General features: G+C 38.6%; 1 protein-coding gene across 1 annotated transcript in view; it reads left to right on the top strand.

Annotated features, from left to right (window-relative positions):
- The window catches only part of LOC148362916 (transcription factor SOX-6-like), a 161,352-nt gene extending 150,928 nt beyond the window's left edge, over nucleotides 1–10,424 (top strand). Inside the window, exons 15-16 of the mRNA XM_088340508.1 lie at nucleotides 409–622; nucleotides 5,367–10,424. Coding sequence (XP_088196634.1) covers nucleotides 409–622; nucleotides 5,367–5,661 — 509 coding nt within the window. The 3' untranslated portion in view covers nucleotides 5,662–10,424. The remainder of the gene's footprint in view (nucleotides 1–408; nucleotides 623–5,366) is intronic.
- Nucleotides 10,425–13,131: the final 2,707 nt, after the last annotated feature.

Genomic DNA, 13,131 nt, shown 5'->3' with positions numbered 1-13,131 from the left:
GGACTATGACAAATTACGCTGAGTGATATTCTATGTTAGCAAAAATGCTATAAAGAGTGAAGCTAAAGCATTTTACTTATCGTTACGGCAAAACAGGTCCGTGGTTCCAAAAGTGGTGTCTTTCATACTTGATGAATAATTCTCTGGAATCTGTTTAGAGCGGAAGAAGGCGTTGTTTGCATGTATACAATAGAGATAATAACACAGCTGGACTCTGTTGGCTATCTTTGTTGGGTTTTCTTCCACCGGCTGTGTTGAAGTGTGAGGTCACTTAGCCATAAACATCCATAAATGTCCGTTCTTTGGATTGTTCCATCCAGGACATGGTTTTTGCTAGCATTAGCGTGGCATAGCAAGGAACCCTAAATGAATGCCGTTCATTTAACGAGGTCTTCTTGGCTTTTCCAGGTTCTCGCTGGAAGGCAATGACCAACCAGGAGAAGCAACCCTACTACGAGGAACAAGCTCGCCTCAGCAAAATCCACCTGGAGAAGTATCCAAACTACAAGTACAAGCCTCGGCCCAAGAGGACTTGCATCATCGACGGCAAGAAGCTCCGCATCGGCGAGTACAAGCAGATGATGCGATCGCGACGTCAGGAGATGAGGCAGTTCTTTGTCGGGTGAGTCTGAAAACACGGGTCGCTTCGCAATGTTGTCTGGATTTTGCTTCTTCAAAATTAAATATTATTTAATATCATGTTTATACTGGTTTAATGGTGCCACAGTCTTTAAAAGCGCTCGACATACTAGTAGATCAACAAGTGGGCCCTCCACAATGTTGTGAGTGCATGTTTGTCTTCTAGGTTTAAGTTCTCCTAAGTTTTTACAATGGAATATTATTTCACATCATATAAATTGCATTAATTCTGCCAGTGTCTTTACAAATGAATGATATACCATTAGATGAACGGATGGTAACTCCACAGTGTTGTGGGACCGTGTTTGTCATTCGGGTTTAACTTCCCCTTTAGGTTTCCGATTTAATATTCATGAAGATTGCATTTATCTTTCCACGGTCTTAAAAAATGTTGATATACAAATAGTTCAACAACTGGTCACTTCACAATGTTGTGAGTCCATGTTTTTCTTCTACGTTTTAGTTCCCCTAAGTTTTCAAAATGGAATATTATTTCATACCATTTATATTGCATTCATTCGGCCATTGTCTAAAAATGATTGACATACCATTAGATCAACAGATGGGAACTCCACAATGCTGTGGGACCGTGGTTGGCACCCAGGTTTTACTTCCCCTCAGGTTTCTGAATCAAATTTTCTATATTGTTAAAAAAAAAATTATGTTGCCTCTGTCTTTAAAACTGCTTGATATACCAATAGATCAATAGGTGGTAGATCCACAATGTTGTGAGTCCATGTTTGTCTTCTAGGTTTAAGTTCCCCGAAGTCTTCAAAATGGATTATCATTTATGCCAGTGTCTTAACAAATGATTGATATACCATTAGATGAACCGATAGTAACTCCACAATGTTGTGGGACCATGTTTGTCATTCGAGTTTTAGTTCCCCTTTGGTTTCCAAATTAATATTAATGAAGATTGCTTTTATGTTGCCACTATAGGGAAAAAATATTGATATACCAGTAGATCAACAGGTGGTCACTCCACAACATTGTGCTTCTCAATTACTTTCTGTCACTCCCCCTCGGAAGAAGAAATCCTCTGTCCTTAATGGATTTTTTCTTTTGGGTGGTCACATAATATTGACCAAACAACCTTTGCTCGATATTGGTGGAAACACGTCTCCCCGTCCATGCCAAATCTTCGCCTTCTGGCATTTTCGCTAGAAAAAAAGACCCGAGCAACTTATGAGCTTGAAAGGGTGGCAATGTCTTAAAGTGACAGCTTTATTTATTTGGTTTCATGCAGTCTGCTACCAACATTTCAAACATAGCAAGCACCCTGCTCTTTTGCAGTAAAGTGCCACGTACGCTTCATCAAACCCGTTTCCCTTCGCCTGTCTCTGCATCCGTATTAAATATATTTTTTGATGCGGTCGCTTCAGGGTCTGCGCTATTTCGCGTCCACACTTCATACTCAATGCTTGATGGACTGCGTAGAGGCTAGATGTAAACACAACACTCTGCTGACGAAAACACCACTGCGCCCTAGTGTAGTGGAGGTGCAATTGCACTTTATTCAGGTAAAGTTGAGAAATCTTAGGAGCCATTTGATTTCCATAGATGAATTCTGTAGAACAGGAGCCGTTTTAATAGTTTATTTAAACGTGGGGGCATAACAGCGAGAAATTTAAGCACATATGCTGCATAGAGTTGCGTGCCTGTGCGTTTTTTTATGCGTTTTTGCGACAGCGCGTGCTCAATAAGTAAAGAGAGTCATGGAAGGCCTGCGCTTTCAATCACGGCTACTTGGAGCCGCCAACAAAGCGCCCACTTCAACACGACGGCTGCTGTTTTTCAAGTCTTTCTCATAAAAAATGTCGGCGCTAACGTTGATAATTGCCGACAAAGAAGCGTGGAAGTTGCCACGGTGGCAATTGGGTGGAATCCGCAGCTTTGATTGTACGCTTCTACTTTCTTAGGTTTTAAAGTGTGGGCCTTTTACGATGATTAGCCGATTTATGGAAATAAACTACTTTGTGTAAAGTCCAAAAAGCCCGAGGACATTAAGTAAACGGAATACTGTGGAACCCCGGGGTACAATATTAGTCTGTTCTCAGGAGGGAACTGTTTTTAAAACTAATATACGAGGATTATATAATTAAAGTATGTATGATGATAATAATAGTTCTCTCTGCTATGTGCTGTGTGTCGTCTTTGGACCTGATACCTTAGGGGGTTCTCCCCCAGGCAGCAGGACCACTATTCTTGAGTTTCCTAAACTGTGCATTAAAAATACAAGTAACGGGAGCTTGAGCCAGATGTCTCCAGAATCAAGCTCCCACTTGTCTGCCCTAACAATGAGATGTGCAGGTTATTTCTGTTTTGTGTTCTTTTCAAGATGTATATCTATGTGATTGTATCCACATTCCTTTAGTTTTTTTTTTGTTTTTCAGCATCCGCAACAACCTATTTATTCACCTCATATTTTTGGTTTATAACTAAAAAAACAGATTTTGATGGATTTGCATAATATTCTGGTGACAGTTATATAATAACAATGTTCAACAATAGCAATAAGAATAGACATATACTGTAGTTGATAATGATAATAATAAGAACAACAATAAACATAATAATCATGATTGTCGTTGCAATAATGATAAGCTTAATTATTAACTTGACCAATCTATTGCCTGTATAAAGCTTCTTCTCACTTACATTATTTGGATACCAATAATACGAATAATAAAATCATTAGTAATCGCATCAATAGGTTTCGGCAATGCAACTTAGTGAGGGTAGCAATTTGTGTGCCTTCATCGCAGTTCTTAAAAATGTCAAGCTTCATTTCTATGGTCATCATGTTTTTGCTCTCCCCTTTAGTATTGCTGCCATAGATTAAAAAACACAGTACCAAAAAATACAGTATTATACCGTACTAACTTTTCAGGAGGCAAAGCGCTCGTCTTGGGATCAAGAGGTCGCAGGTTCGATTCCCACCCCCTCCGAGTTATATGTCTTCGGCAAGACACTGAATGCTTAATGCTCCAATGAGCAGGTAGTTACCTGGCAGGGCTGACGCTGCTATCGGGTAGTTAGTGTGTGTAAAAAGGAAAAGTGTGAAGCACATTGTAAAGCGCTTTGGGAGGTCTTCATTGACATGAAAAGCGCTGTATAAATGCAGAACATTTGCATTTACAACTAGATTCTGAACTGAACAAAAAGAGAAAAAGCTATTGTGGGATGTAGTTAAGCCAATAGCATATCGGCCTTATGCTTAATGTGATGATGCAAACAAGTAAGCAGACATGCATTTTACATGACGTCGACCAATAGCAGACAGGATCAATCACCGAAAGTTTGAATTTATTTTTAAGTTTTTAGGCTCACAAAATAATTTGTTGTTGATGTCGTATAGTTGAGAAAATGCCATAAAAAGGTGCTTTAAAATCATTGTATTCGTTAACATATAGTGAAAACGCCATAAGGCAAGGATGCCATATCCCGCGTCTACATTATATATCATGTTAAATTATTTGGGTGAAAATTGATTGACTCGCAAGGGTCATTAGAAAATATTATAGTCGTTAATATTGTGGAATGCCATTGAAAAAATCGACCACTAGAGGGTGCTCTAAATACACAAACAAATGTCAATAAAGCGTTTTCAACGAGGCAGTTTTAGTGCCCTGTTAGTGCTGTGTTACTGCCACTTTCATTTGATATCATTCTTTTAAATTACTTTATAATAGGACATAAATGAGACGGAAAGAAAGGAAGAAAAATTGGTGATATGTGCGCATAATTAACATAGATAAACAACAACAGGCAAGATGTATAAACATCTATTAACGAAAAACAGAATATAAAAGGGGGCAGCACAGCGGCGCAGTGGTTAGTGCATGTGCAGCACAGTTCATGTCATGGGAACCTCCTGCGAGGGTTCAAATCCAGCTCCAGACTTCCTGTGCGGAGTTTGTTATGTTCTCCCCGTGCTTGCATAGGTTTCCTCCGGGCACTCCGGTTTCCTCCCACATTCCAAAAACATGCATTTCAGGTGAATTGGCCGGTCCAAATTATCCCTAGGTGTGAATGAACGAGCAAATTGTCTGTCCCTGTGTGCTCTGCGACTGGCTGACAACCAGTTCAGGGTGTCCCCTGCCCACTGCACGAAGATAGCTGGGATGGGGTCCAGCACCCCCGCGACCCTACTGAAGATAAGCGGTGCAGATAATGGATGGATGGATAGCACAGTGGTAACTCTTTATAAAAGCACTGCTAAACCTGAGAATTTCGATACAAAAGGTTGTTGTTTTTTGTTTTAATGTTTCACAAAACTCTTGCTTTACGTAGCGAGTGAGTTGTCTGTCCCCGTTTGCCCTGCGATTGGCTGGCAACCAGTTCAGGGTGTCCCCTGCCCACTGCCCGGAGATGGCTGGGATGGGCTCCAGCCCCCCCGCGACCCTAATGAGGATAAGCGTTACAGCTAATGAGATAAGATGAGATGAGAATATAAAAGGAAAGTAGGGTTCTGCGCTACAAATATCAATTGCGTTTTGAGCCATGTTCTAAATACAAATATAGATCGCTGCAAGCACTGTTTGTGAAAGAAAAGTACAGGTATGCTGTTTAATTATTTTGAAATAGCTCATGTTATGTTTTTCCTTTAAAAAATGTATGTGACTTCTAATAAGGTATGCCAGTTTTTGCACTACCCAAAACAGACACTCGTGTTAGCGGTCTTCTTGGCTACTTCTAATCTTAATCTCAATTCTCCCCAACAGGCCTCAAGGCCCCCTCCCCCTGGGAAACAGCGCGGGCGTATACCCGGGTACTATCGCCATGGCAACGGGCAACACCCCGCCGCCCATCCTGACGTCGGACTGCTCCAGCAACTCTGCTAGCCCCGAACCCGTCGCCCCCGTCGCCCGGGGTGACAAGACCGAACGCCCCCGTGACGCGCCCGTCCCCGTCGCCAACGGCGACGACGACACGGACATGTACGACGAATACGAAGACGAGCCGAAATCGGATTACAGCAGCGAGCACGAAACGCGGCACCACGTCAGCGCTAACTGAGCGCGCTCGCTAAATACGTACAGGAACCTTTTTTTGGACAAGGGAACTAACGAAAATCCCGGCGTCGCGTGACCGTGCTTCTGTTTTTGTTTCTTAACCGGCATGCATAGACTCTTCAGCAGCTATTCGGTCTTAAGTGTTTTAAAAAGGAGTGAGCTCTTTCTTTGATATTTAATTTTTTTTTTTTTTTTTTTAATATATATATCTTAATGTTTAATGACCGGACGGCTTACTGGCTGCCTGAACAAAAATTCGAAACTGGCACAACTTGAAATTTAAAGGCACAGTGTGTATTATTTGACCACCAGATGGCGCCTAATGTGAAGTGCAGTGGTCCTCAATATCCTTGTTCACAATAATAATAATAATATAATAATAATAATAATAAGCCTAAATTCATTGTGTAATTACCAGATCACTATGGATGTAAATGACATAGAAAAAGGCAGTGGGTTTCATCTCATTATTATTACTTACACTACCAGAGACCAAAGTTAGAATCATAACATTAGAGATCGGAGAAAAGAGAAATCCGCCCTGAAAGATACAAATAAATGCAAATAAGCTCAACGAGGGAAACAATTCTTCGGTGTGTTGGATAATTGGACTTTGTAGGACATTCATTTTTATTTTGTGTTCAGAGCTTAAAGTTGTCAATAATCTATTTAAGCCCCACATATTCAACAGGGTGGTGCCGTAAAAACTGCGTGATGATAAGAAAAATATCTAATGCCTTTTCCGACGTCATCTACATTTAATGTGGTTTCGTGGTTGGGATTCGGCACTCACACCGCTGGGATCCGGGTTCGATTTCTGTTGCATCCAATGTTGTGCGAATATAGGGTAGAAAAATTGCTTGTTATATACAGTTTAAGCAAAAAAATAAGGCCACAATCCACGGCCTGGTATCAGTCCGCAGCCCAGTGGTTGCTGACCACGAGTGCCGTGCAACCAAAGACGAGTGCTAAAAAGAACAAGGAAGAATACAAAATACGGAGACTCAAGGTGACTACAACGCATAATTTTACTTTTATATTTTTAAAGTAGCCAATTTTTAGGTTGTTTTGCCCAAAATTGGGTCAAATAAATTGGACTGATCTGTTATTTGGATGAATCTAACCCAATTTTCATGGTGTTGTATGAAAATACCCAATATTTTCTGGAAAGGCAAAACTACCGAATGTATTCATAACCTGAAAGAGAACTCAAAATTTTGGTGCACGTTATACACGAGGTTTTAACATATTATCGCCAAACAATTGTTGTAACAGGATTCAAACCCAGGTCAAAGCAGTGAGAGTGCCCAACTCCAACCACTGGATCACTAGTGATATGGATAACACATAAAAAGGCACTGGATTTTTTTCTTATCACACTATCTTTTGTCACGGTACCAGAGACGAATGTTAATTGTGTTCTGCATTTTGCATGTTACAACAACATTAAATGAATTTCGTGTTTTTAGCACTAGCAGGCGCTAAATAACACACACTGTCCCTTTAAGAAGTTTTATCATGGAAAAAAAAAAAGAAAAGGTCCTAGCGCTTATAAACCTAGTCTTATGTTCATGTTTCACACAAACACAACTCGTGAAATTTCTAATTGTTATTATTATTATGACTTTGAGTATTAGTACGCTTACATGATTATTATGATATTTCCCGATATATAAATATATCTTTATCCCAGCTCAGGTATGATGTGCCAGCTTGTGAATGTGTTTTTGGTTTTGTACAACGAGAGAGACGTAGTGTGTCCTGTCAATTAAACACGGAGCAAATCCCGATCACTGCTACCGATTTTTATTATTATTATTTTCGCAAACTGTGCCAAAACCTACATTCACACTCACTCCGTAAGTTTGTAGTCTTAACTTCCGCAAAATTCTGCGAAAACGACAAACAAAAAATAAAGTCTTACGCATTCATGCTACTCGGCACGTGTGAACCACATCTCCCAGAATTCCTTGAGGCCAAATTTCATTTTTTGGTTAGTTGTTTTTTTACAGCTCTTACGATTCATTTAGCATGATGGCGCTACTGTAGGATGGGAACGTTTCTTGTCACTGTATTTTTTTAATTGTGTATTTTATTTTAATTTTTCTTTGACGCGGAAAAAAAATGTATTTTGGCTAGTGGATGTTTGTGAATGTCTCAGGCTAAGCGTATGTGGATAACACCAAACTTTTGTTCTTAAAAAAAAAAGTACTTAGGTTTTTTTCTGTTATGTAGTCCTATTTTCTACTATATATATTTGAAAGTAATTTATGAAGGTAAACAATTGAGGGAAAAGATGTGCTCGTTTTCATTGTAAATTCCACACCAGGGGTCACCAACTTGATTACATAAAATCCAAAAGACTAAAGAAATACATAAAGATTTTGGCAGCATATTTTTTTCCTTTAAAATGATATCAAATTATTGACTACATATTGTGTTCGTGTCTGAAATTTAGTCATTGATTTTGTGTAGTAATGATAAAAGCCAATAGAAGGCAGCCATGACTCCCAAAGTACATATACCGTGAATTAAAACTGGAAACCCCACCAATACGTTATATTGTTGTTTTAAAATTGCATTGAATGACAATAAAATGTACCATTGTTTCTATTAAAGGTTTAGCCAATCGGGGACGGCCTTGAGTCTGGAGTATCGATATCTTAATAGAATGCCCTGTTACTTATATACTATGTATCAATACTCACCCAAGTAATTTCAAGTAGTTTTCAACAACACAGTGTCTGATATCCAGTCATTCTTTAAAAAGACAGCCAATAGGGGGCACCCATGAGTCCCGGTTACCAATGCTCTAAAATAAGGCTGGTAATTGCATGATACTGATATTTGCAAGTTTAATAATTCAAAATAGAATTACCCTGGCAGTATCAGCATTCTTCTTTGCTAGCGTTTTATGAATAGTACTACCCTGACATCATGAGCAACCTTTTTTGCAAGTGTTTCACAATCAAAAATAGAACTACCCTGGCATCATAGGCATTCTTTTTTGCAATTGTTTAATTATTACAAATAGAACTACCCTGGCATTATAAGCAAGTGTTGCAAGTGTTTATAAGTAAAAAGTAGAACGATCTTGGCATTATAAGGAACCTTCTCTGCAAGTGTTCAATAATTAAATATAGACCTACCCTGGCATTATAAGCATTCTTTTTGACAAGTGTTTAGAGATTTAAAAAGAAAACAAAACTACTCCGACATGCGCATTCTTATTTGAAAGCTTTTGAGAATTAAAAATAGACCTACCCTGGCTCTTTTTTTGTAATCATTTATGTATTTATTATAGGACTACCCTGGCATCATACGTAATGGTTGCAAGTGTTAATAATAAAAATACAGGTAGAACCACCCTGGCATTATAAGCAACCTTCTCTGCAAATGTTTCATAATTAAAAATAGACATACCCTGGCATCATAAGCATTATTCTTTGAAAAGTGTGAGGTATTTTTTTTTCAGACGTGCTTTGACATTATGCGCTTTCTTATTTGCAAGCTTTTAATATTCAAAGATCGAACTACCCTGGCATTATAAGCATTCTTTCTTGTAATTGTTTAGTTATTACAAATAGAACTACCCTGGAATTATAGGCAATGGTTGCAGGTGGTTTTAATTAGAAATAGAACCACCGTGGCATTATAGGAAACCTCTCTGCAAGTGTTTAGTAAATAAAAATCGACGTACCCTGGCATTCTAAGCATTCTTCTCGACAAGTGTTTATGGAAGAAAAACCAAAATCTACTCTGACGTGCGCATTCTTATTTGCAAGCTCTTAATACTTAATAATAGACCTACCCTGGCTCATAAGCATTATTTTTTGCAATCGTTTCTTTATTACAAAAAGAACCACCCTGGCATTATAGGAAATGGTTGCAAGTGTTTAATATTAAAAATAGCTTGCCAGATTTTGATACTTAAAAATAGACCTACCCTAGCATTTTGATCATTCTTAATTGCAAGCGGAATAAAAGAAATGTAGAAAATGTAGAATGAACAATACTTTATATGATCTTCGTATCAAATATCAAATTGGGAGCCATTTGCGCTAATAAATAACAAAAAATTAGCTCTCATCTACAAAAAAGTTGGTGGCCCCTGGTCTACGCCTATGTTATGATATTAATTTCACCAATATCCTGTTAAGAAATAAAGACAAAATATGTCTAATCAATATAACACCTAAAAACAGACATTTACTTTAATGAATCTTACTCAGTAAAACACATTGACAAGCCTTAGAAATGGGTGGGATTGGAACTCAAATATTTCAACACTATTCTTTCCCCAATTTTGATGTTTCACACTTTTTATGGAACAGATTTTTTGACTTTCTACACTCGTTACCTCGGTTTTCTTTCCTTTTCTATGATTTCGTCAAGCTTCAACAGCTGGGCCTGAGCATCGCATCCTAAGCACTGGATACAGCTTCCTACTTTTTTATTTCTTATCTTTTTTTATCTTCAAATGACCGACCGAGGCAATGCTTTTATCCTCACGTCATAGTTTTGGTCCAGTTTTTTTGTTTATTTTCTTGATTTGGCCTATTTCTAATGTCGTTACAGACAACACACACACAGACACACAATTAGTTGTTTTTTTATTCTAAGATGACTATTTTTGGTGTTTCGAATTGTGCGTTCAAACATTTCATTGTATTTATTAGCCGGATATGGCTCTAAAAAGTGTCAGTATGTGTCATACTGGTGAGAAAGACAATCAAAGGAAAAAAAAGAAATAAATGAGAAATTTGAGAGTGTCTTTGTATTCTTTCTTTTCAATTAGTGTGGGTAATAAAGTTTCACAACGAGCATACTAATGAGTCGGAAAAATCTAGATATTCTTTGGAACTACAGAATTCAATAGGTGTATGACAATAGATATTTTGTATAAAATTATACCTCTCAAGGTTTCTTCATTCTCCTCATGATAAGGTTTGTTTGGGTTCCTCCTTGCCGTCATGTAGGATTTAGATCAGGGGTTGTTGTAATAATAGTCTGCAGTTTGAAATCATGGTAAATGGTTTGCATGTATATAGCGCTTTTTAAGTCAATGAAGACCTTCCAAAGCGCTTTACAATGTGCTTCACACTTACCCATTCACACACTCACACCCCAAAAGCGGCCATGCAGCCATGCAAGACGCTGGCCTGCTTATTGGGGGCATTAGGGATTCAGTGTCTTGCCCAGGGACACTTCGACATATAACACAGAGGAGCCGGGAATCAAACCTGCGATCCCTTGATCCCAAGACGAGCGCTCTACCTACTGAGCTCTGTTCAGCCCTTTTAGACTCATTGTGATTAAGGGTGTAACAAATAAATGTGACTTGACTTTTAGAGATGGTTGAAAAGTTTGATGGTGCATGATGGAGGAAGTGAGGACTTTACTCGTGACTGCCATCTCTGGTACAAAATATAACTGCAGCCCCTTGGTCATTCTCTGAATACACTGCAATATTCGTTTTGTTTATGGTCGTAAACATTTTGGATAACATCCTAAAAAATTATACAAGCGGTGTCACGGTTGCCCTGGCCCCGCTTGTGTGGCGCCAGCTGCAGCTCATTGACAGATTGGCTTCCCTTCTATTTAAGCTCAGTGCTCTCAATCTCCCTTTGTCAGTCACTCAACGAACCTCTGCACCCGTAAGACGTGGGTTTTGACTCTGTCCAGTTTCCTGCTTGTGTTTCCTGTCCGGTATTGTTCCCGTCTATTTTGTCCTGTTTAATATCGATCCCCAGTTTCGTTCCCGTCTAGTTTGTCCTGTTTAATTCGATCTCCAGTGTTTGATATCTATCCTGTCTGTCCCGTCCTGTCCGTGTCGACCCCCATCTGTCCGATATCTGCTCGTGCAATTGGTATCGATCTCGTCGGCCTCTGGCTTCCTGTCGTTCCACACCAGACTGCTGCCTTACGTCTTCGCCCAACGATCGCCGAATCACTGGCGTTTGTGTTAACGTGAATGACTGCCCCATATCCCGTAAAATAAAAGCTTGTGTGAAAATTTTGGGTTCTCCTCCTGTTCCGGTTCATGACAAGTGGGGTTCACAAAAAGCATACAAAATTATATTTCAATTAAAAATAAATACAAATAAGAAGTGGGCAATGATACTGTGAGAAGTGATAACAGCTCTGAGACACGAATCTCCGAAAGACAAAAATCTAAAAGACTATGTTTTGAAACAATTAAAAAAAGTTAATTGAACTGGTTTTTGCAGATGTTTTAGAAAAACGTTTTGGGGGGTTTCAGACTTTCAAAGTGACTAAATTAATTAAAGAGTTAATTAAGGAGTGTTTTTTCCAATCTGTTATTATTAAATCGGCTTTTGTTTTTATATTGAAAAATAGACATCTAGAAAAATTGTGTATTTTTCCATCTTCTTGAAAATAATAAAATAGAGATAGGTCTTATTGTCATGATAGCGACAATGTACTGTATAAAACCAACAGTGATAATTAAAATTATTATTTTTTATTAAAAATAAACAAATGAATAAATACATACAGACGCTCCCCTACTTACGATCGTTCGACTTCCGAAAAACGGTACATACTTATATTTTTTTCGGGATGTCGAAAAATATCCTGACCTTGGTGTAAGTTAGATTTTGTATTGTGTGCACCTTTTTCCGAGTAGAGGACATTACTGTAGTGCTTCTTTCCGCCGCTACTGGCGAGTGGTGGCGCTGTGAGAGGTCACCCAGCAACCAACCCGAAGGAGAAATCCGACTTCCTCTCCCTAGTTCTTTTGTAAACATTCTACACTGTATCTCCAGCGCGCTAAGAACTTTGACATTTTTATTGTTTAATACATGGTGTATCCATTCAATATGGTTGGTGTGAAGTGTAAATAAGAGGAGAGCCGTTTCTTTTGAAACAAAAGTGGAATAAGAAAGCTTGATGCGGTTGAGAAAATGGTTGGATCCCTTTTTTTCGTCCACGCTCCACCATGGCAGAGAACCTCTTGAAGCCCATCTTCCAAAAGTAAGTTTAACTCAATTTTATTTTTCTTATAAAGCACATTATTTTATGAAATGTTTATTTTTGAGTACAAAACAATACAGGTTACTTATACAAGCCTTAAACATACTAATATAATTCTTACATACAAAATATAGCACTGAAGCAACTTACGAACAAATTCAACTTCCGAACGATCGTCTAGATCTCGTTCGTAAGTAGGGCAGCGTCTACTAGATTTTAAGTAAAGACATTTTTAAACTCCTCAAATCCAGCTTCTCGTAATTTTGTTCGTAGGGGCCAATGCCAGAACTTTCGCCTCCGTGACTCAATCATGTCTTTTCACGCTTGTAAGTATTTCCAGCACATGGATTCAATTTTCCAAAGTTTTTTTCCCCTTCACATCATTATATTTTGGTGGCTGGTTACAGTAAAAGTGGCGTATTGTTCCATTGTGTATACAAATGTCCATCACCCCATCACCTCCGGCACCACGTCGTAA

This window comes from Urocampus carinirostris, chromosome 7 (assembly GCF_059441175.1).
Source record: "Urocampus carinirostris isolate Australia breed hairy pipefish chromosome 7, RoL_Ucar_1.0, whole genome shotgun sequence".
Classification (NCBI taxonomy): Eukaryota; Metazoa; Chordata; class Actinopteri; order Syngnathiformes; family Syngnathidae; genus Urocampus; species Urocampus carinirostris.
This window is presented reverse-complemented; position numbering and strand designations above follow the sequence as displayed.